At 43.8% G+C, this 26,037-nt stretch overlaps 1 protein-coding gene across 5 annotated transcripts in view; it reads right to left on the bottom strand.

The window, feature by feature from the left end:
* The window catches only part of LOC121287113 (embryonic polyadenylate-binding protein-like), a 104,830-nt gene extending 82,201 nt beyond the window's left edge, over positions 1 to 22,629 (bottom strand). For 3 of the 5 annotated variants that reach the window (XM_041204668.1, XM_041204669.1, XM_041204670.1), the window contains exons 1-10: positions 22,605 to 22,629; positions 19,520 to 19,731; positions 18,445 to 18,638; positions 16,858 to 16,973; positions 15,375 to 15,514; positions 11,894 to 11,988; positions 10,910 to 11,047; positions 9,231 to 9,326; positions 7,636 to 7,908; positions 4,259 to 4,349 (exon numbers count right to left, since the gene is read on the bottom strand). In XM_041204668.1, coding sequence (XP_041060602.1) covers positions 4,259 to 4,349; positions 7,636 to 7,908; positions 9,231 to 9,326; positions 10,910 to 11,047; positions 11,894 to 11,988; positions 15,375 to 15,514; positions 16,858 to 16,973; positions 18,445 to 18,638; positions 19,520 to 19,712 — 1,336 coding nt within the window. In that variant the 5' untranslated portion in view covers positions 19,713 to 19,731; positions 22,605 to 22,629. The remainder of the gene's footprint in view (positions 1 to 4,258; positions 4,350 to 7,635; positions 7,909 to 9,230; positions 9,327 to 10,909; positions 11,048 to 11,893; positions 11,989 to 15,374; positions 15,515 to 16,857; positions 16,974 to 18,444; positions 18,639 to 19,519; positions 19,732 to 22,604) is intronic. The other 2 variants (XR_005945150.1, XM_041204671.1) reach the window with 1 other exon arrangement.
* Between the last annotated feature and the right edge of the window lie 3,408 nt (positions 22,630 to 26,037).

The following is a 26,037-nucleotide window of genomic DNA, read 5'->3' as shown; positions in this document are numbered from 1 at the left end:
AACTTACATACACACACACACACAAACTTACACACACACACACACAAACTTACACACACACACACACAAACTTACTCACACACACACACACAAACTTACTTACACACACACACACAAACTTACTTACACACACACACACACAAACTTACTTACACACACACACACACAAACTTACTTACACACACACACACACAAACTTACTTACACACACACACACACAAACTTACTTACACACACACACACACACACACACACACACTTACTTACACACACACACACACACACAAACTTACTTACACACACACACACACACACACAAACTTACTTACACACACACACACACACACAAACTTACACACACACACACACACAAACTTACTTACACACACACACACACACACACAAACGTACTTACACACACACACACACACACACAAACTTACTTACACACACACACACACACACACACACAAACTTACTTACACACACACACACACACACACACACAAACTTACTTACACACACACACACACACACACACAAACTTACTTACACACACACACACACACACACACACAAACTTACTTACACACACACACACACACACACACAAACTTACTTACACACACACACACACACACACACAAACTTACTTACACACACACACACACACACACACAAACTTACTTACACACACACACACACACACACACAAACTTACTTACACACACACACACACACACACACAAACTTACTTACACACACACACACACACACACAAACTTACTTACACACACACACACACACACACAAACTTACTTACACACACACACACACACACACAAACTTACTTACACACACACACACACACACACAAACTTACTTACACACACACACACACACACACAAACTTACTTACACACACACACACACACACACAAACTTACTTACACACACACACACACACACACAAACTTACTTACACACACACACACACACACACAAACTTACTTACACACACACACACACACACACAAACTTACTTACACACACACACACACACACAAACTTACTTACACACACACACACACACACACAAACTTACTTACACACACACACACACACACACAAACTTACTTACACACACACACACACACACACAAACTTACTTACACACACACACACACACACACAAACTTACTTACACACACACACACACACACAAACTTACTTACACACACACACACACACACACAAACTTACTTACACACACACACACACACACACAAACTTACTTACACACACACACACACACACACAAACTTACTTACACACACACACACACACACAAACTTACTTACACACACACACACACACACACAAACTTACTTACACACACACACACACACACAAACTTACTTACACACACACACACACACACAAACTTACTTACACACACACACACACACACAAACTTACTTACACACACACACACACACACAAACTTACTTACACACACACACACACACACACAAACTTACTTACACACACACACACACACACACAAACTTACTTACACACACACACACACACACAAACTTACTTACACACACACACACACACACAAACTTACTTACACACACACACACACACACAAACTTACTTACACACACACACAAACTTACTTACACACACACACAAACTTACTTACACACACACACAAACTTACTTACACACACACACACACACACACAAACTTACTTACACACACACACACACACAAACTTACTTACACACACACACACACACAAACTTACTTACACACACACACACACACAAACTTACTTACACACACACACACACACAAACTTACTTACACACACACACACACACAAACTTACTTACACACACACACACACACAAACTTACTTACACACACACACACACACAAACTTACTTACACACACACACACACAAACTTACTTACACACACACACACACACAAACTTACTTACACACACACACAAACTTACTTACACACACACACACACAAACTTACTTACACACACACACACACAAACTTACTTACACACACACACACACAAACTTACTTACACACACACACACACAAACTTACTTACACACACACACACACAAACTTACTTACACACACACACACACAAACTTACTTACACACACACACACACAAACTTACTTACACACACACACACAAACTTACTTACACACACACACACACAAACTTACTTACACACACACACACACAAACTTACTTACACACACACACACAAACTTACACACACACACACAAACTTACACACACACACACACAAACTTACACACACACACACACAAACTTACACACACACACACACAAACTTACTTACACACACACACACAAACTTACTTACACACACACACACAAACTTACTTACACACACACACACAAACTTACTTACACACACACACACAAACTTACTTACACACACACACACACACAAACTTACACACACACACACACACACACACAAACTTACTTACACACACACACACACACACAAACTTACTTACACACACACACACAAACTTACTTACACACACACACACACACACACAAACTTACTTACACACACACACACACACACAAACTTACTTACACACACACACACACACACAAACTTACTTACACACACACACACACACACAAACTTACTTACACACACACACACACACACAAACTTACTTACACACACACACACACACACAAACTTACTTACACACACACACACACACACAAACTTACTTACACACACACACACACACACAAACTTACTTACACACACACACACACACAAACTTACTTACACACACACACACACACAAACTTACTTACACACACACACACACACACAAACTTACTTACACACACACACACACACACACACACAAACTTACTTACACACACACACACACACAAACTTACACACACACACAAACTTGTCTACCGGCCACTTTCTAGAACCCCAAATGCACAAACGAGGGAGGAAGATCCCTGCCAGGTACAGGATTCTGCTTCTCAGAATTCCATTGCTTCCCATTGATAATAAGGCTGAACACGGGAAGGGAAATTGCAGGCATGATTCCTGGATCTTGCCATGATCCAGCTTTTTGGGACACTTACTGAGCCGTCTGAATGAGTTCTCACCCCCTAATCCTCACAGCTCCCCGTTCCTCCTCCCACTAAAATCAAAGATCAATCCGAATCACTAAGACCCCGAGGTCCATCTAACTGGCCTTCCACAGGAGGAGTCACACGCTACAACGAAAATGCAGTTGTTGACCAATCTCTGTCAATAAAGTCTACAACAGACCCAGACTGGTGGTGGTGAGGAAAATTCCCAGTGGTGGAAAGCTTTGGGAAATTATAGATCCAAAGTCAACCTCTTCCTCCCCCAACACAGGCATGTTGAATGTGTATCTGCTAGCTGGTAGCTGGCACTGCTTAGCAAGGCATTCAGTAAATTTTTAAACATTGGCCTATTACAACAAATTTGAGTTACGTAGTTATGGGGTCACAATCATTAAAAAAATATACAAGCACATTCCCTGTAGATTGATATGATAGTTACAAAGTGAGGTTCAGCTCAGGGGTGACATTTCAGCCTCTCGGAGTACGAAGGTTATGGGTTTGAGTTCCACACTAAGCCCCCTAATAGGAGTCTCAGAACAATGGATTGACATTCATTGGGGTTACATGTGTTTGATGGAAGTGGATTAGCCACACCTTGTACCCCCCCTCCTCACCCCCACTGTGTCTATTTACTATGATTGACAGGTTTGTGACATGCTGGAGTAACAATGTGCCCACACAAAAATTGCACTTTATATGTTGTAGGTTGCAATCTGCTGGATGAGACAAACGGACAGCCTGGTGTTGAAAAAGAAAAGGATCGAGAATGAATGTAAAAAATTCAATTAGAAAAAAAATCACCAGAGGTTATACTTAGATAGATCAGGACAAACCACTCGGGAGAGTTTTGTGATGAAGGCTGCCCTCTATTGGTCAATCTATGATTAACTCAAAGGTTGGACAAGACCAAAGGCACTTGAGTGAGCTCCTGAGAAAGCAACCACATCAAATGGTTTTTAGGCAATTTCAGTCTTTATTTCCCCCCCAGTAATTTACCATACGAATTAGTCTTCCTGCTAAATATTTCCGTGAGATTAAACCTTCACTTACTTGGGGGCCTCATGTGCTGGCCTGTCCAGCGTTGAGGTGGTCTGATTGAAGTCACTGGAGACGTGGCATAATACGCAGCTCGATTTTGAACCTGTGGGGACCAAAATACTTAAAATCAACATTTTTCACGGGATGTGGGCATCACTGGTAAGGCCAGGATTTATTGCCCATCCCTAACTGCCCTTGAGAAGGTGGTGGTGAGCTGTCTTCTTGAACCGCTGCAGTCCGTGTGGTGTAGGTACACCCACAGTGCTGTTAGGGAGGGAGTTCCAGGATTTTGACCCAGCGAAGGGACGGTGATATATTTCCAAGTCAGGATGGTGAGTGACTTGGAGGGGAACTTCCAGGTGGTGGTATTCCCATGCGTCTGCTGCCCTTGCCCTTCTAGGTAGTAGTGGTCATGGGTTTGGAAGGTGCTGCCTAAGGAGGTTGAGTTTCTAAAGTGCATCTTGTAGATGGTACACATTGTTGCCACTGTTCAGTGGTGCTAGAGGGAATGAATATTTGTGGATGTGGCACCAATCAAGTCGGCTGCTTTGTCCTGGATGGTGTCAAGCTTCTTGTGTGATGTTGGAGTTGCACTCATCCAGGCAAGTAGAGCATATTCCATCACACTCCTGACTAGTACCTTGTAGATGGTCGATGGGCTTTGGGGAGTCAGGAGGTGAGTTACTCATCACAGGATTCCTAGCCTCTGACCTGCCTTGTAGCCACAGTATTTATGTGGCTAGTCCAGTTCAGTTTCTGGTCACTAGAAACCCCCAGGATGTTGATAGTGGGGGATTCAGCAATGATAATGCCATTGAATGTCGCTTGTTGCAGATGGTCATTGCCTGGCACGAATGTTACTTGCCACTTGTCAGCCCAAGCCTGGATATTGTCCAGGTCTTGCTGCATTTGGACATGGACTGCTTCAGTATCTGAGCAGTCGCGAATGGTGCTGAACATTCATCAGTGAACGTCTTCACTTCGGTCCTTATGATGGAAGGAAGGTCATTGATGAAGGACTCCAGAGCTTAGATCTGATCCTTTGGTAATGGGATCGCTTAACTCTGTTTATCGCTTGCTGCTTATGCTGCTTGGCACGCAAGCAGTCGTGTTATATACCTCATTTTTAGGTATGCCTGGTGCTGCTCCTGGCATGCCCTCCTGCACTCTTCATTGAACCAGGGCTGATCCCCTGACTTGATGGCAATGGTAGAGTGGGGGATATGCTGGGCCATGAGGTTACAGATTGTATTCAAGTAAAATTCTGCTGCTGATGGCCCACAGTGCTTCATGGTTGCCCAGTCAAGTTGCTAAATCAATGCAAAATCTATCCCATTTAACACGGTGGTAGCGCCACACAACATGATGGCGGGTATCCTCAATGTGAAGGTGGGACTTTGTCTCCACAAGGACTGTACGGTGGTCACTCCCACCGATACTCTCATGGACAGATACATCTGCAGCAGGCAGGTTGGTGAGGATGAGGTCAAGTACGTTCTTCTCTCTTGTTGGTTCCTTCGCCACCTGGCGCAGACCCAGTCTAGCAGCTCTGTCAGTAGCAGTGCTACCGTGTGGTAGGGAGAGGTGCGGCCAAGGAGGGATTTAAATACTGGATAAAAATTTAAGTTTCAGACATTAGTGGAACGGAGTCAAACTGGTTGAGGGGGAGGGGTTGAAATGGGTGAATAGCACTTGGATCAGGTTGGGATACAGCAGCAGAATTTTGGATGAGCTGAATTTAGGAGGATGGGAGTCTGGTCAGGAGGACATCGGAGGAGTTCAGTCTGGAGGTTTCAGAAGGCATGGATAAAGGGTTTCAGAAGCAAATTGCTGAGTGTAGAGGAAGTGGGTGATATCACAAAGGCAGAAGTAGGCAGCTTTTGGCATGGGAAACTTAGCTCAGGTTAAACAAGATGCTAAGGCTGTGAACAGTCTGGTTCAGTCTGATATAGTGAGCAAGGAAAGAGGAATGCAGTTGGTGATGGGAGCTGAAGATGACGCCTATAGTCTTCTCAATAATTAATTGCCTGATCAGAGGGTGGATGTCAGCAGAGATGGGGGAGGGGGGGGGGTGCAGACTTGATGTCATCAGAATACACACGGAACATGACCCAATGCTGGTGGATAATAATTCCAAGGGGCGGAGGAGGGAGTCAGGAATAGGTTCTTAAGGCATTCCAGGTGCAAGGTTGGGAAGAGAAGTCCACTGCTCATGATTTTCTGGCTACAATTGGAAAGGGCAGGAGCAGAATCAAGTGAGGGCAGGTTTACTGCTTTGGACAAGAGGGGAGACACATTGGGTCATTCACTCTGCCAGAGATTGAGGAAAGCAAGTGCAGATGGTGCACATATAGAAAGCCATTCCGGAATTTGATTAAGGCTATTTCGGTGCTCGAGGAATTGTAAATGTTTAGCACAAACAGCAAATCCACGGCTCCGTTTACTCGAGGTCATTAGCAAAAATAACCAATAAGGTTGCACTCCTGTTCTCACAAGCCACCCCCCCTTACCTCACAGCTCGGCAAGAAGCAGAGATTAGAAACAGTCCAGGAAAATGTCAAAACAAAAGCAGAATTACCTGGAAAAACTCAGCAGGTCCGGCAGCATCGGCGGAGAAGAAAAGAGTTCTGTCGAAGGGTCAGGAGGACTCGAAACGTCAACTCTTTTCTTCTCCGCCGACGCTGCCGGACCTGCTGAGTTTTTCCCAGGTAATTGTTTTTGTTTTGGATTTCCAGCGTCCGCAGTTTTTTTGTTTTTAACCAGGAAAATGTTACTTGTTACAATTCCGAGCCCTACCGCTCAAGTACAGCTCCATATTTTGCTTTCGTCCATTTTTAAAAGAGTGTTTTTAATCTGGTGACTAATCATTAAAACACACCCAATGCTGCAGCAGCTGGTGGTGAAAGCATTTTTTTTTAAAAAAATTTAGTTCTGAGGATATGGGCATCACTGGCAAACAGGGCATTTCAGGCCCACTCCTAGTCATCCTGAAGCAGCCGCGCGCCACCTTCTCCTTTAACCCGATAGCAGGTTTGATACAACTGAGCGGCCAGTTCAGAAGACAAGTAAGAGTCACGCGCGCTGGCGTGGGACTGGAGTCACATATATCCCCGACCAGGCAAGGACGGCAGGTTTCCTTCCCCAAGGAGGATATTAATAGGTGGGTGCGAGTTGGATTTTTATACCAATCCAACAGCTTCACCGTCCTTTTTACTGATCGTATTTTATTTCCAACTAATTTAGGTACTCAAGCTACCGTGGTGGGATTTGAATTTACAATCTCTGGAATATTAGTCCTGTTAACATAACCACTGCAGCAGCAGCAGGCGCAGTATTGTGTTGCTTCAGAATGCTGGCACAGGATAGCAGCACCTCTCTGGCCCCCTTACCTGTGGCACAGTTGGCATGAAGTACCCAGAGTGTGCCAGGTGCTGAAACGAGCCAAGCAAGGGGTTGGGTATAGCCCGCATGGTCGCCAGTCGCTGCATGTACTGGTTGGTCAGATGCGCTTTACGTTCCTCCTTACGTTGAGCCAAGGCCACGTAGAGGGGCTTTGTGCTGACAATCCGCCCGTTCATCTCGGTGACAGCTTTCGTAGCTTCCTCCGGCGAAGAGAAGCAGACAAAGCCGAAGCCTTTGCTGTGGCCGCCATCTGTCATCACCTTCAATGAAAATTAAAACAGCGTGAGTCAGAAGTCCAAGTGAACAGGGTGACAGCACCAGGGGCGGAGTGGCTCCCACTTTCACATTAGGCTGGGATGTGCTGAACAGGGTGGTAATCACTCACTACTATTAACGCAGAGCTCGAGACACATTGCTAGTTGCAAAGTTTCAGAACTCACTGTTTGATTTACACCACTCCACTGTCTGTTACACAAACAGCATCTCACCCGCAGTCTCCCCATTAATTATAAGAGCCGGCTGGATTTGCATATTAATTGCCTATTAAGTTGCCACAGAATGGCAAGTCTGGTAATGAAGAGTGCAAGTATCCTTTAAACAGCACGGTATTGTTAATGCAAAGCCAAACAAACAAAATCTCTCTGTCCCAGAATAGAAAACAATTTAAACCATACATCCGCATTGCTTCAGTGGTTAACCGGTCTTTGATAATTAAAATTTAGAACATTTTTTCTACCTCTCTTTTGGCTCCATTTCCCGCCCCCACCCCCCCCCCCCACTCTCTCTCAATCCACTTTCCCCTATTTCTATTTCTCTCCCTGATTTGGCCAATTCAGATTTCCTTATCCTCTTTCTTTCCCAATCCTTAAATCGCATTGGTGGGACCAACAGCCTAAACCAATCAGTTACAGTCCAGATCACCCAGCTCACGGCTGTGATCAGCTGACACTCCCAGCCAGGCACAGCACAAAAGTGTGTTAACCAGGGTGAGGAAGAAATTCCAACTAATGGGGCATTGCAGAGAGGCACCCCATTCCAGCAAACTCTGGGCACTAACGTGGATAAGGCAGCCCCTAACTGTCCCAGATGTATCTGAACAACTCAGTTTACAGGGACACCAAGGATCGACACTTAGCGAGGGACTGGAGTCACACGTAAGCACAACTGGGTGGGGATAGAAAGTTCCGATCCCTTTGAAAGTAGATGGTGCTTTTTAATCGAATTGAAATGACGGTTCCGCAGATTTCCTGATGCCAGCTTCCCAAAATATCAAACTGAATAAATCTGACTGCTCAACTTTCCAACATGGGACTTAAACTCTCAACCTCTGGATGTTAGCCCAGCATCAGAGTCGCTATATCACAAACTTGGCAAGAACCCAAAATAAGGCACTTCTTTCAAAGAGCATTTCATATCACAAAGTCTAGGATTTCCTTTCTAAAAATATACAATTTAACTGGCCAATCCTCCAGCAGGGTTCCATTCAAAATTCACCCCCAGCTCCTCCCCAAGTTGCCAGCAAATCTCCAACTCTGAAGCTTCCTTCTCCTCTTTTCAGGTGTGGGAAATTCACGTCTCATACCTTTGCACTGGTGATTGTTCCATATGGAGCGAATTCCTTCCTCAAACATTCATCATCAATTACATCGTCCAGGTTCTTCACATACAAATTCACTCCCTGAAAGCCAAAAGGAGGCAGAACACTCAAGGAAAAGGGCGTGAGATATACACACTAGCAACACGTCATCAAAAAAAAAAAAAATAGGATTCAACTTGGAATCAAAGTGATTGCATTCTCTAACCCCCACCCCACTCCTTTCTGGGCTTCATCCTGTACTAATGAGCTTCAAGGAGGGAGATGCTCAGAGTAATTAGCGAGAAACAATATCAATTGGCAAGTTAACATGATGTCATTGAAATTAATTACCAAAATAGCTGCACCCAGGTCTACAGAAAGTAGTTGGAAATAAAAAGAGAAAATGCTGGGAAAACTCAGCAAGTCAGGCAGCATCTGTGAAGAGAGAAACAGAGTTAACGCTTCAGGTTGAACTCATTTTGTCAGGACTGGAAAAATTGAGATGTTCTGACAAAAAAGGTCACTGCTGAAATGTTAACTGTTTCTCTCTTCACTGATGATGCCTGACCTACGGGGTATTTCGTCTTTATTCCAGGTTGTCAGCACCTGCAGTATTTTGCTTTTGTACAATAAGTAGTTTGTTGGTAGAGAGAGAGAAAGAAAGAAGAGAGAGAGAGAGAGATTGATGTAAACATGAAAGTTAGAATGTAAGGTGTATAAGGACATTTGCATTTTGAAATAAACCAGGGTAGACTATTTTCAAAGGAGGGGTGAAATGTGTCACCTAGTCAGGTGAGGTTCAGAAATAGTGTGTTTATTTTCCCCCTAAGATTACTGGTAAAACTTAGTGCTATGAGAGGTTATCAGAAACATAAAGTCCAAAGTTATAGTGAAACAATGGGTATTTGCATTCAAAGGGGAAAATATGTATAAAGGAGCGAAGGCTGTGTGTAAGGGTAGGCATTTTTAAGATCTAGGAAGGGTAAAAAGCCTTCAGTATCTAAGCCTCAAGCTGCTGTTTTCAAAGGACTGAAGTTAAGAAAACTCACTTTGAATTCGACTGGTTCAGGGTATCGTGTGTCACCTTGTCTGCGTCTTTTATAATCTATGTGTCTTACTGTTTCCTTAATGAAAGTGTTAACTAGGAGTCAGATTAAGTAGGGGATTTAGAAGTTATCAGTAGATCTATGTATGTGTTTAAAATCATTTCTCTTATTAATAAATGTTTAATCTAGTTTTGTAAAAACCTAGAAAAGTCGGTGGTCTTATTACTACTGAATTTAAGACATGCATCTCAAAATTTATACAAATTGCAAAACAAGTTGTGATGGTTGTTTCAAGTTTCCCTTTGGGATTTGAACAACTCAGCATTTACAATCGGATATGCCATAACATTCTTTAATAATTTTCAAAAGGGAGTTGGATAGTTGCTTGGTTGGGAGATATTTTGCAGAGTTTATGGGGAAATAAAGCAAGGGTTGGGGGGGGGAGGGCGGTGGGGGAGAGAGAGTATAATTGGATAGTTCTTCAAAAGAGCTAGCATTGCCATAATGGACCAAATGGCCCCCCTTCTTTGACTCTGTATGGTCATATTCTACGGAGGCAAACTGTAGTCAGTGAGGGCAGTCAATACCCTGTTGGGAAAGTCAACTTTACCACAAACCCCAAGTTGATGACCTGCTGACCTGATAACGGCTGATTCGCTCTTGCTTCATCAATTCAAACTTGCGTTTCAGCTCACCCTGTCGCTCCATTTTCTTCTGAGCTCGGCCAACATAAACAACCCGGCTGTTAATCTCTTTCCCATTCATCTCAGCCACTGCCTAAACACAAGAAAGAAAAATGGGGATTTGGGAGATCTACCAGGCCGAGCACTCATGTAGAAAGACGCCCCAAGTCTTCAAGTCCCCTACACGTCACTAACAGAGTTTCAATCTCATTGACAAGGGAATAGGCCTGCCTGTGCCCAACACACTTCACATAACCAGCCACCAATGGCCAGGTGAGATTCCACACCGTGGCCAGTTAGACTTTGTCCATTTGAACGATTCCACTGCCAAGAGGGTCAGTAACCAGAGGACACACGTAAAAAGATTGGCAAAGGAACCAGAGGCAAGATAGGATGTTTTAAAATAAAAGTCAGAGTGATGATCTGGAATGCGCCTTCTGAAAGGACAGTGGAAGCAAATTCAATAGCAACTATCAGAAGGGAATTGGATAAATAAAGGACAGAAATTTTCAGGGCTATGGTAAAAGATTGGGGGTGTAGGAATAATTGGCTCTGCCAAAAGAGCCAGGAGAAGCAAGATGGGCTGAATGGCCTCCAGTGCTGTAAAATTACTCGAAGAATGTGGAAGCCAACTGCAGAAGGCAGTCTGAAAAGTCATATTTGGCTCGAAACACTCACTGTTTGTCTCTCCACTGGTGCTGCCTGACCCTGCTGAGTATTTCTGGCATTTTGTTTTTCTTGATGATAGCCATTTACAACACAACCTGTTTGCAGGTCTTCAGGTTTGAGTGCTTTGTAGACAAATGGCCACAATATACCCTCAATTAATTCTTTAAATTTATTCTGGACCCTGCTTATAATGGTCAAGTGAGATTCCAAATGCCAGTTCTGAAGCACCAGAGGTGTGCCATTCCTGGGAGAAATCCACTTCAATTCTCACCTTGCGGGCATCTTCGTGCTTTTCAAAGTTGACAAACCCAAATCCCCTAGAACGACCTCTCTCATCAGTCATGACCCGAACACTCTGCGTCGTTCCTTAAAAAGGAGAAAACGGATCTTGAGGATTGGTTGGTGCTCTGGACCGTACAATGCAAGTTCACTGGACAGACAGAGATTGACTGAACCATAAACCTTCCTCCAAAAAACCTCAGTTCTCTAACTTTGGCCTCTTATCTCCAATTTCCTTGGATTCACCATTAGTAGTTGTGCCTTTCAGTCCCTTAGGGTCTAATCTCTGGAATTCTCTCCCTCACCCCCCCCCCTCTTTCTTCAAGATGCTTTTCAATGAAAGTGAGAGGGGAACCAGGTGCAGTTGTGAATTTCCTGCTCCCCCACCACTTGGCTATCTGGGGAATCAAAAACACAGGGTCACGGTGTAAGAATAAGGGGTCAGCCAATTAGGACTGAGTGAAAAAAATTCTTCTTACCCAAGGAGGTTGTGAATTTTGGAATTCTCTACCTCAGGGAAGCTTCCGATGCTCAATTATTGAGTATATTCAAGATAAAGGTTGACACATTTTTGGAATACTAAGGGAATTAAGGGATAGGGTTAGTGTGGGAAGGTGGAGATAGACAATCAGCCATGATGTTACCGAATGGCAGAGCAGACTCAAGGGGCCAAATGGCCAACTTCTGCTCCTATTTATGTTCTTATGGAGATGGAGTGAAATTTCATACACCTAGTGTTGCACATGGAGAGCGACCATTAGAATGAAGCACTATGTCACGATACTTTCTACAGAGTTCTGCAGCACCACTTTCTGAAAGCCCATTTCTGTCAATTGGGAAAGAAAAGTGCTTAACATTCAGAAACGAAAACAGAAAATGCTGGAAAGACTCACCAGGTTCGACAGCGACTGTGGAGAGGGAGAGAGTTAACGTTTCAAGTGCATATGACTCTTCAGAGCTAAGCAGAAGTAGAAATGTGATGGGTTTTATACTGTGTAGGAGGGGTTGGAGCAAAATAGGTCAGGTATAGGTGGGAGCTCAGGAGAGATTGACAAAGATGTCATGGATACAAGACAAAGGGAGCGTTAGTGAGAGTGTTAAAGACTAAAGAAGGTGCTGATAGTGGCATAAAGGTAAAATAGCAGAAGGTGTTAATAGCAGAACAAGGGTCAGGACCCTGTGAAAGAACAACATAGAAACAAGTGACAGGGTGGCCCTGGTGGGGGTGGGGGTTAGTTGGGGAAAAAGATTTTAAAAAATGCATAGATAAATTTTAAAAAATAAAAATAGCAAAATTGAATTTTTAAAAAAAGGGGTAATGACAGAGGAGAGAGTTCATGGTCTGATGTTGTTGAACTCAATATTCAGTCCGGAAGGCTGTAAAGGGCCTAGTCGGAAGATGAGGTGCTGTTCCTCCAGTTTGCGTTGAGCTTTACTGGAACATTGCAGCAGGCCAAGGACAGACACGTGGGCATGAGAGCAGGGTGGAGTGTTGAAATGGCAAGCGACAGGGAGGTCTGGGTCATGCTTGCGGACAGACCGAAGGTGTTCTGAAAAGCAGTCACCCAGTCAGCGTTTGCTCTCTCCAATGTAGAGGAAACCACAACGGGAGCAGCGAATGCTGTAGACTAAATTGAGGGAAGTGCAAATGAAGCAATGCTTCACGTGAATGGAGTGTTTGGGGCCTTGGACGGTGAGGGGGGGAGGAGGTAAAGGAGCAGCTGTTAGGCCTCCCGTGATTGCATGGGGAGGTGCTGTGGGAAGGGGGATGAGGAGTTCAGGGTGATGGAAGAATGGACTAGGGTATCATGGAGGGAATGTTCCCTATGGAATGTTGATTGGGGTTGGGGTGCTGGTGAAGCGAAGTCAATCTGCACTGCCCCCTCTCCAAGGCTGATATATCCTTCCTGAGGTGCAATGCCTAAAATGGAACAGACTTACTTCAGCTGGAGTCCAACCAGAGCTCTGTACAACTGCAACATAAACTTCCACCCTTTCCATTTCTGGCTGGCTGGTTGAGAAGCCTGGGAGAATGGGGAAAGAATGAGCCCAGGATTGGATCCAGGTGTCAGAAACACTCAGCAAAGCTTAGAATAAAGGAGAACTCAGCTACAATCTGAACATGATGATCTAGACTCCCCATTGCTCATCAGGGCACGTTTCACAAAGTTTCAGCACAATCGGAATTCAATAACGTGCATTTATACAGCAACTTAAATGTAGGAAAGCACCCCAAAGGAGCATTAACAAAATTAGACACCAAGTCACAGACGGCAACATCAGAGTAGATAATCAAAAGCTTGGTCAAAGTTTTAAACTGCCTTTTGAAAAAGGAGGAAGCGGTAGAAAAGTTTAGGGTAAGAATTCCAGAGCTTAGGAGCCAGGCAACTGAAAACACAGCCAAAGGAGGGGCTGACGGAAACTGGGGAACATACAGGAGTGAAGCAGAGGCTGCAGGACAGGAGGTGGTTACAGGGAGGGGAAGAAAAAGGACCACACTCACACTCTCAGCCATGGTTCAAGAAGCTGCCTCATGACCATCTTTGAGGGAAATCAGGGATGGAAGTTAATGCTGAGTTTTGTCTGTAACATGCATATCTCAAGAAGAAACTGAATGCTTGTTTTTAAAAACAAACAATCTACTGCATCATGGAATCGACCCCATCCACTTTTGGGGGAGGGGGCAAAGTTCTACAAGAAAGCTGCTTGATCACAATGGCTAAGATTTACATCCATCCACAATTAACTATTCAGATGTGGCCAGCAGCCCTCAGGTAGCTCTCTAGCCAAATCTGCTGCCCAGGTCTTAACTCACGGCAAGTCCCAGTCCCCTTTCACCTGTGCTTGCAAACCTACATTGCCTCCCAGTCAAATAACGTCTTTAATTTTAAGTTCCCATCCTCAATTTCAAATGCCTCCATAGCCTCACCCCTCCCTATCTCTGTAATCATCTCTAAACCCACAATGCTCCAAGATATCGGTGTTTCTCTAATTCTGGCCTCTTGTCCATCCCCAATTTTAATTGCTCCACCTTTGGTGGCTGTGCGTTCAGCTGCTTGAGCCTCAAGCTACTGAATCCCCTCCCTAAACCTCCTCACCTCACTTTCTCCTTGAAGAGACTTAAAACCTGCCTCTTTGACCGAGATTTTCATCATCTGACCTAATATCCCAAATGGCTCAGTTGCTCCAGTAAAGTGACTTGGGACTTTTTCATTACATAAAAAAAAAAGGTGCTATATAAAGTCATGTTGTTGCTAAAAGAACAATTATTTCTCAGAGTATTTAATCAGCTCAAATCAGGTTACTCAACCTCGACTGAGTCACCTCACCCCACCCCAATTTGGCAAACCACAGTCCGACCTGATCTTCTACTGCACCCAGTTAACTGCCGTGTCAGAACCACACAAATGGTTGCCAGGCATCACAAGGGATTTTTGAACCTGCTGTGATCTGCAAAAAGAACTCAAACCAACCAAACACATTGAAGATCTCCCTCAGCCTGGTGGTGCTCATGTCTTCTCCAAAGTTCTTGATGTAGATGTTGGTGTATTCCAGAATTTTACTTCCAAATTCAGCCTCTCGCTCTTTATGAGACTTGAAGTGACCCACAAACCTTTTACAAACACAAACATCAAAAATTAGTCACTTGCAAACAGGGGAAAGGAAAACAGATTAAAAAATAAATCTTTCACACAAGTTATTAACAGCAAACTTTTACCATTCTATCAACAAACATCCCCCTGATTAAAATAACAATTCAGAGAGACAATCATTTCAATTTTACTTCCCGTTACACCTTGAATTCTCACATTATTTGACCCTAATTATGTAGAACTGCTGTCTCCATCCAGAACTCAATTACCTTCATCACTCAAAGTCTTCCAAACAAACTGCAGGAAGACACATGAACAGGAGATTCCTGTGTCTGCTGATCCTCCAGCTGAACACAGGCGTATCTGCCAAATATCAAGAGCTTGACCAGAGCCTCCATCAAAAGCTGACATGAGCTTAGCTCAGAAGAGACCATACTCCAGAGGAGGTGCATCAGACAATCCAAGAGGTCTCAGTCTCTTAAGATAGAAGAGGTTGCGGACTGAACTATTGAAGAACATCCATCACCAATTCTGGACAGATAGGAGCCCAGAAACAGCAAGGCAGGGGTTAAGTTAGCTCAGTGTGTTACAACTTCACCCAATGTCCCACTAACCAATGACAGGAACACACAAGGGCCCAGGACCCAGAGTCCTTGTCAATATTTATCCCTCAGCCAAACAGCACTTGGTGATCTGGTCGTAACAATGCAGTTTGTGGGATCTTGCTGTGAGAAGATTGGCTTCCACTCACAGGGCAGGTCTCAAAAATGGAGAGGTGATGCACTCCTTAAGTGCTAACTACCTGCTGATAAAATCAGCAGCATGGGGCGCAAAGGGTGACAGGGTGGGGCACCCAGCACAACACTGGCTGTGCTTACAGGACAAAAACAAACAATTTCTAAGTGAGTCACCATACTTAAAATCCCTCATTGGCTTAAGGTTAATAAAGACACGCACAACAGGATTATTTTATACAACACGGCCTCAGTCAAAAGTTAAATATCAAACAACAGAACAGAAATCATTGGAAATTTGAAACAAAATCAGCAATTGCTGGAAACACGGGTCAGCACAAAAAAAAAAATCAACTCTGTTTAAAAAAAAACAGGACATCATTGATGCAAATTCAGGAACATTTGCATTTGTTCGTAATCAGTTTGTGTTGGCTCATTCGCAACATTTCTGCAATATTAACACATCCAGGGATGGTGAGAATGATACTGTGCTAAAAATCGCCAAGGCACAGCCTAGGTCAGTGACAACAATCTGTAGCATTGTACATTTAAAAATGAGTAGCTATTACAGCCTTCAGAGTGCACCTCCCCATCTGTGCCCACCCCTCAAATTCCCAGACTGAGCTCACACTTTTCGATCATTGAGTAACATCCCGTTCATTGTCTCAATCGCTCTGTTTGCAGCCTCCCGTGTTTCAAAGTGTACAAAACCATATCCTTTTGACCCACTTGCGTCACTGACAACCTGCAACAGATGGTAAAATGAATTATTTTTACAGACTGAGGAAGCATAAAAGTGCATCTTTTGGTATGTCATACCTCACTCCACAGAAAAACACCAAATTGCTTCAAATAGTACTGTCTACCTCAGTGACCTCCTCCATTCCCACAGCCCAGATTCCTATCACACTGGATGCAAAAATATTTGCCAAATTTCCCAACCTTATCTTTTGCCCCACCCCAAACCTGCACCACCCACCAATTGTCAGCGTTTGAACTCTTTACCAGTGAACAATTTGCCTGACTGGGTTGCTCAATCAATCCCATTCTTTTGCATTCATTCGGGGGATGTGGGCCTCGCTGGTTGGGCCAGCATTTATTGCCCAACCCTAATTGCCCCTTGAGAAGGTGGTGGTGAGTTGCCTCCTTGAGCTGCTGCAGTCCATGTGGTGTAGGTACACCCACAGTGCTGTTGGGGAGGGAGTTCCAGGGTTTTGACCCAGCAACAGTGAAGGATCAGTAATGTTGCTACAATAGTCAGGGCCCAAAGCCTTTGAAGTATCCAGTGCCTTTGGGATGTTTACAATTACAGTTCCAAGATTCTTGGGTTACTGACCCACAGAAGGGGAAAGGGTTATTTCTTCCTCCTGGCCCTATTTATCTGCCAGCAGAAAAGTGACTACACCTACCTTCCCACCTGAACCAGGTCCTGCCCCCAATATTGGTCAGTCTATACCCTCAATTGCTCTTGTCCTAACGTGTAAGCTGCCAGAAATGTGACCAACTGACTATGATCTATGTGGCTAATTACATTTCTGTTAGTAATGAAGCCATTGGACCGGTGATCGGAATACTGTTATTCACATGGTGTGGGCACTTGGACTTCAATCTTTTTTGAGTGATTATCGGAAATTGGCATGAAAGAAAATAGGGTTTGGGTGTTTTGATCATTGAGGTTGCTTTACTCCACCCCCCCAGTCACTGAATACTGGCACATAAATGTGAAGTACTTTTACCTGTATTGTGTGTTAAGGGGTTTTCTACTAATATTTAGGGCACATGCACGTGTCACCATGAACTAGTGTCACATTGTTCACTAGCCAGAAATGCGGCCAATTTCTACTAACAACATTGTCGGTTGTGGTTGAGGTGGCAGCAGCAGCAGCACCTTAAAGTCAGAAGATTGTGGGTTCAAGCCCCACTTCAGAGACTCAAGTGCATGGTCTTGGCAGTCCCACAGTTTATCTGGTCATTATAACATCGATGTTTGTGGGATTATGCTGTGCACAAACTGGTTGCCACATTTTCAAATTACCACAGCAACTGTGCTTCTGACATACGTCACTGACTTGCAAAGAACTTTGTGACATCCTGAGGTCATGGATAGAAATGCAAGGCTCTCTCTACACATCAAGGTAAAGATTCAGCTTCAAGCTCTCTGGCTGGGAGGTACAGGGTGTGTTCCAGTTGCAAATCCACCGTATTGAAGTTCTTACCTTGCAGGATAGAATGTTTCCAAAAGCAGAGAATGTATCGTACAAAGCCTTGTTATCAATGGATTCGTCCAGGTTTTTGATGAAGATATTTCCCACTCCTGACTTTCGGAGGGAAGGATCACGCTGAGACCACATGATACGTACAGGACGGCCCTTAATCACCTCAAAATTCATAGTATCCAGGGCACGCTCAGCTGCAGAGACGAGAGAAATCGTATTCCACATGGAATAGCTCAACTCCTTCTTCAACATGGACATGACTACAGTGACAATGCTGAAGGCTACTGAAGCTTTTCTAGGAAATTTTACATCACAGGAGATCACTCAGCTCATGTCTGTACAGACTGTTTACTAATAGCAACCCAAAAATAATCACTGTACTCCCTATAGCCCCATATCTTTCTCTCCCCGCAATGTGCATCCACTGAAAAGGGCACAATAGTCTTTACTTCAACCACTCCCCTGGGCCAAAACATTACGTGTGCCAAAAAAATCCTTTTCATAGACTATTTTCTCTCTCAATTTCTCTCCTTATCCACAACAACGGCCTTTAAATTAATGAACCTTCTCCAATGGACTCGGTAACCGGAAAAAAAAAATGTCTTCCCTTGTTTACCATCAATACCATTCACATATCTTTAAAAAAACCTCTATTAAATCCTCTCTTAGCCATCACTGCTCCAATAGAATTGAGGTATTCAAAAGAAAGGGGGCTAGACAGAGATAGAGAGAAACTGTGCTCCTTGGCAGATGGATTAAAAATGAGGTGGGTGGAGGGGGGCACTGATTCTAGGGGATTGGCAAAGAAATAAAGGTGACATAAGGAAAACTTTAAAAAAAACGCAGTGATTGGTTAGATCTGGAATGCACTGCGTGAGAGAGGTCTCTCTTTATAAGTATTGCTCAGGTCCAGTGCTTGTCCCACAGCAGTTTATACCTTGCACGTTAAATACTGAATGTTACTGGTAAATTCTCTCTGCAAATAACAGGAATAGGGCTTTGGAAGTTTCATCATTCCTCGAGAAAGTACTCCAGGCATTATATAAAAAGGACAAGCCCTTACTTCCTCACTCACCATCGGCAGGCTGCTGGAAGTTGATGTAAGCGTAACCCAGGGAACGACGGGTGACCACATCCCGACACACTCGGATAGACATGATGGGCCCGGCAGGGGAGAACTTCTCATAGAGCATTGCTTCAGTGACATCATGGTGCAGGTCCCCAACATACAGCGAGGCAATTGGATAACCAGGGCCAGTTGCATTCATTTTAGGTGGCTGTTCAAGTCTACAAGACATTTCTAGAGTTAACTTATGGAAAAAATAAGCAGATGCAATCACCTGAAAGTTGGAATCTTAAACACCATTTAATGTAGTCCAGGGATTGGGCTGATAGATGCTTTGTTGCATAACATCCCAATCTTCAGCTCAGATTTGGTTTCGAATCCTATCTCAGGACTCCTTTCAGTCGAGAGGCGGAGGAAGAGCTGGTGGGGTGGTTGGGGGGGGGGGGGGGTTTCTGGTTAAAGACGAGAATTTCTCATTATATGCATCTCACTGCAAATTAATAATAACGGCAGCTCCTGATCAGTACCCAAAGACCACTCCCCACCCTTTCCCCAGCTGGTAAGTGAGAACGAGATCAGCCATGACGCCCCTGCAGTTCCAACAGCTGCTAAAAAGGCTCATCATTCAGGGCTTGACATGATGAGCTGATGGCTAATAAAATGGTATTCCTGCAGCCCAGCAGAAGATGAAAAGGAATTGGAAGGTGGAAAATATTCATTTCTAATGGCAACGAAACACAATGAAGGGGGTGATGTTAATACTGTTAAATCTACACTGTTCCAACAGCTGTGCAAATAAAGGAATGGCAGTTATTTATTTCCTACTCATCCATTCAAAACTAAAGGGAAAACTCATTCACTTTAAAAATAATACAGCTTCTATTTACTTTGCCCGCTGATCGTTGCGGTGTGTGTCAGCCATGGCTCAGTGCCTAGCACTCTAACGCTAACCTCTGAAGGTCAAAGTTCCAAGTTCAATTCCCACACCCAGACCCAAAGTTCCAAGTTCAATTCCCACACCCAGACCCAAAGTTCCAAGTTCAATTCCCACACCCAGACCCAAAGTTCCAAGTTCAATTCCCACACCCAGACCCAAAGTTCCAAGTTCAATTCCCACACCCAGACCCAAAGTTCCAAGTTCAATTCCCACACCCAGACCCAAAGTTCCAAGTTCAATTCCCACACCCAGACCCAAAGTTCCAAGTTCAATTCCCACACCCAGACCCAAAGTTCCAAGTTCAATTCCCACACCCAGACCCAAAGTTCCAAGTTCAATTCCCACACCCAGACCCAAAGTTCCAAGTTCAATTCCCACACCCAGACCCAAAGTTCCAAGTTCAATTCCCACACCCAGACCCAAAGTTCCAAGTTCAATTCCCACACCCAGACCCAAAGTTCCAAGTTCAATTCCCACACCCAGACCCAAAGTTCCAAGTTCAATTCCCACACCCAGACCCAAAGTTCCAAGTTCAATTCCCACACCCAGACCCAAAGTTCCAAGTTCAATTCCCACACCCAGACCCAAGCACAAAATTCCAGGCAGATGCTCCTAACGTAGTACTGAGGGAGGTGTCAGAGATGCCTTCCTTTGTACGAGATGTTGACTGAGGTCCTGCCTTCCCCCTCAGGTGGATGTAAAGACCCCAGAGCATTGTCAAAGAAGAGCACGGTATCCTGGCCAATATTTATTATACAGTCAACATCACACACAGGAAACACAGATGATCCATTCATTATCTCATTGCTGTTAGGGGAGAGAGAAAGAAAGAAGGGGGGGGGTGGAAAAAGAAAGAAAGGGGGAAGTGGGGAGAAAGGTGGGGGGAGAAAGGGGGAGAAGTGGGGGGGGGGGGGGCGGGAAGAGGAAGAGAAAGAGATTCCACACGTGCCCCATAAAGATGGGAGCTGTGTTTACCATGTGCAAACATGGCACTAGCAGCAAATGCAGCCCAAAAGAAACAGTAAAATTCAGCCATTTGACCATAATGGACTAAGAAGCAAATTCAGACCATGGACAGATCAGTAATCACACCATTTCAGGAGTAATGTATCCCATCCTCTAAACAAACAGAACCTAACAGAGCAACAGATAGACCAATGGACAACCTCTGGTGACTATAACACCCGATGTGCATTTTAAGTAGGTCTGCTATTAGAAAAGGACCTGTGCAGTTTGGCTGCAATCAGTCCCGGAAGAAGGTCGGAGTGTGACTCCTGATTGATATCAAGGTCAATGTGTGATTCAGTGACAGACTCGCTCGTTCCTTCACATTAGTCTCTCCTCCGAACAGAAACCGATTAGAAAGAGGGACTGAATTATTCCATAGTTAACACAATATACTTTCACCTCTGGGAATGATCGTTCCAATCTAGCCCAGATACAGGGGTGGAGAACGCCAATGTCAGGCATTTGACCAACTCAAACCTGATCAGCGCAAAACTACGAGGACTAATCACAGGGATACTATAGGACTCGGGGCGGCGGGAAAGAAAGTTTTTTTGCTGAGTTATAAAGTAGAGCAGCGACGGCTTGAATGTGCAGCTAAACTGAAGAGCGTTGCGATGAATATTGGGTGCAAGGATTCACCATGTAGCAGACCCAAGAAATGGTCCACTCACCTTCCAAAGCCTACTGGACTGAACACAACTAAACCGTACTCAAACTCCAGCAAAATTCTCGGTGGTCGGAATCCTCACTATACAGATGTTCAGAAAAACTATTGACAATGAGACAAAAGTCCAGCCCAATTACCATTCCTATGACCCATCACATCAAGATGTACAACACTCTCTGAACCGACCCGGCTGCAGGATATTGAACACAAGGAGGAGTTTGATAGAACTTCCAATCCAAACAACCCTAAGGTTGGGAAAAGAGGGACTCAACTCCAAATTAATATCGTCTACGTTGAGGGACAAGAGCCTGTGGGACTTGTCTCATGGAGAGTAACATCCCCAACCCCAAAATCAGGAAATCCCAAAAGTCCCCATGGGCTCCCAGGGATAGTTCGTAACAAACCCAACTCCAGTTTGGGTTTCAACCCTTCCACAGCATTACCAAAAATATAACTTCGGCAGAAATAAGATTCTCACTAACCGCGGTTACCAAACGCCGTCCTGTTGCTGTTTCTCTTTAAAGATACTGTTTCTGTTTTATTTATTGTTACATTTTATTTGGCCAACACAAATCCAACCAACTCTTTACGCCTCCGCCACGAAGACCGCCGCACACCTTCCTGCGGTAAATAGTGCTGGACATGGAGTCTCAGCAAGTCGGCTAGAGTCGGAGATTCTTCAATAAACTGTTTAACTCAACAATAAGCTGGTCTACTGGGTACTCAGTGCCTTGATTAAGTTTTAGTTAATTATATAATTGCAATTTGAGTGAGGTCGAATCAGTTCCTTATTAATTGAAGCATTTGGAATTATACACATATATAGGTACCAACATATTTGCATATAATATGTTCCCACACACAAGTTCAGGAATACTTGCTGATATAATGTGGCTATCCTTCGTTTATAAGCCTAGGTGTTGAGTCTGGCTAGGCTATTCGACTGAGGGAGAATCACAATCAGGGAGTAATGCTGCGGTAATGCTATGGTTTAAGAGGATCACTTTATCAGGTTTTGTTAGGTTTACTTTACTCCATAGCCGAATTTCAATTCTAGTCATTTGCCTTCACTTCCTGTCAGGTGCCATGTAATTGTTTAAAAATCCTACAAATTAACATACAAGGTGTTTAAAAGGCTCAGTGATTGGCCTTATCAAAAGGGATCAATGACCACTAATCTCTTTTCTAGACTCAGGAACAGTCTATTCAGTTCCTTCAAACCTGTTCCACCAATTGATGACATCATGGCTGATCTGTATCTTAACTCCACACACCTGCCTTGGCTCCATATTCTTCCTTAACCTCGTCTGGCAAAAAATATCAATCTCATTTTTAAAATTATTAATTGAGCTGACATCTACTGCTTTTATAAATAAAAACAGCATGAATACACAGCAGGTCTGGCAGCATCTGCGGAGAGATAAAGAGTTAAGGTTTCAGGTTGATGACCCTTTCATCAGAACTTTCTAACATTCATTAATGTCGTTTAAGGAAGAAAATGTAGATATCCTTACCTGGTCTGGCCGACATGTGACTCTGTGACGATTAACTGCTGCCTGAACAAGGGCAATTAGGGATGGGCGATAAATGCTGGCCTAGCCAGTGTTGCCCACATCTCATGAATGAATTTAAAAAAAACTTGCTTCTTATGGACGATTTCTACATCTTTACCAACTTTTATGTGAAGAAATGTTTCCTAACCTCTCTGGTGAATGGCCTGGCTCTGATTTTAAGGTTATGTCTCATTGTCGTAGACTTGTACACCAGGAGGAAGAAGTTTCTCTCTATTTGGTGTCAGCTGTGGCTCAGTGGGTAACCCTCTCCTCTCTGAGGCAGAAGGTTGTTGGTTCAAATTCAACTCCAGAGACTTGAGCACAAAAATCTAAGCTAAGAAGCCAGTGTAGAACTGAGGGAACACTGTGCTGTAAGGGGTGCTGTTTTTCAGATGAAATTTTAAACAGAGGCCCTGTCTACTTTCTCAGGTGGACATAAAAAGAGCCTGGACCGTTATTTTGAAGAAGAGCAGGAGAGTTAAAAACAAAAAAACTGTGGATGCTGGAAATCCAAAACAAAAACAGAATTACCTGGAAAAACTCAGCAGGTCTGGCAGCATCGGCGGAGAAGAAAAAAGTTGACGTTTCGACCGAAGGGTCATGAGGACTCAAAACGTCAACTCTTTTCTTCTCTGCCGATGCTGCCAGACCTGCTGAGTTTTTCCAGGTAATTCTGTTTTTGAAGAGCAGGAGAGTGATCCACAGCGTCCTGGCCAATTTTTGTCCCTTAACCAACATGGTCATTATATTTGTTTTTTTTTTTGCAAATTGGCTACCAAATTTCCTACAGGTCAGGGGCTACATTTCAAAATGTGTCATTGGCTATAAAGCACTTTGGGATGTCCCAAGGTCACTAAAGGTGCTATAAAAATGCAACTTCCTTTTTTTCTACTTTACTGATTCCTTAAAACCTCGATCAAATCACTGGTTAACATTCTATATGTCTGGGAATACGATGCTGGTATATGTAAGCAAAGGAGGGAGTTGATGGGGTAAGCATTGTACACAGGAAGGGTGACATTGTGCACAGAGTGGGTCAGTGGCCACCAGCCAAAGTCTGTGACACAGGTTCAAATCCTGCCACGGCAGCTGGGTGGAATTTAAATTCAATTATTTAATATAATCTGGAACTGAAAACCAGTCTCGGTAATGGTGAGCATGAAACTATTATCCATTGTTGTAAAAATCCACCTGGTTCAAAAATATCCTTTAAGGGAAAGGAAATCTGCTGTCCTTACCTGGTCTGGCCTACATGTGACTCCAAATCCACAGCAATGTGGTTGACTCTTAACCGTGATCAGAAATGGCTGGGCAAAGCCACTCAGTTCAAGGGCATTTAGGAACTAGCAACCAATGCTGGCCTTGATAGTGATGTCCATATCCCATAAAAGGGTAAAAAAAATGCTGCTCGAGTTGGCAGGATGTGACTAGTGGTGTCCCACAAGAACCTGTGTTGGGCCTCAACTATTTACCGTATATATATATATATATATATTAGCGACTTAGATCATAAATTAGAAAGCCACACACCCAAAATATGTTAATGACGCAAAGATAGGATGTATTTTAGGTACTGTGGATGGAGTGCAAAATTACAGAGACATTGATAGATTAAGTGAATGGGCAAAACTGTGGCATATGGATTTCAATGTAGGCAAATGTGAGGCCATTCACTTTAGGCCTTAAAATAATAGAACAGGGGACATTCTAAATGATGAAAAGCTAGAAACAGCAGAGGTCCAAAGAGACATGCAGATCCTGGTACACATCATCTAAAATGTCATGAACAGGTATAGCAAATGGGATTAGTCAGGTCTTTGTTGACCAGTGTGGACACGATGGGCTGAATGGCCTCCTTGTGTGCTGTAAACGTCTATGTCTCTATAAAACTATCAGAAAAGACTAATGCCCCCAGTACTAGACTTCCCAGCCAGCAGAAATAGTTTCTCCCAATCTACCCCATCTAACTTTGATCAAATCACCCCTGGACTTTCTAAATTCTAGGGATGTAACTCTAGTTCGTATAATCTCTTTGCAATTTAGCCCTTGGAATTCAGGCATCATTCTGGAAAATCTGTGCTGCACTCCCTCCAAGACCAATACATCCCTCCTAAGGTGTGGTCTAATCAGAGTTGTCTGGCTGAAGCATGACTTCTATCCCCATGTATTCTACTTCTTCCGATATAAAAATCAGCATTCCTTTTTTTTTTAAAAAATTCATTTATGGGATGTGGGCATTGCTGGCTAGGTCAGTATTTATAGCCCATCCCTAAATTGACCTTCTCAGGAGGGGTAGAAAGAACTATCCAGTTAGGCCCTGCAAATGTTGTACTTTTCAGAAATTCCACTTTACAATTCCCCT

This window comes from Carcharodon carcharias, chromosome 14 (genome assembly GCF_017639515.1).
Source record: "Carcharodon carcharias isolate sCarCar2 chromosome 14, sCarCar2.pri, whole genome shotgun sequence".
In the NCBI taxonomy this organism is placed as follows: domain Eukaryota; kingdom Metazoa; phylum Chordata; class Chondrichthyes; order Lamniformes; family Lamnidae; genus Carcharodon; species Carcharodon carcharias.
The sequence above is the reverse complement of the archived record's forward strand: the minus strand, read 5'-3'. Positions and strand labels throughout refer to the sequence as shown.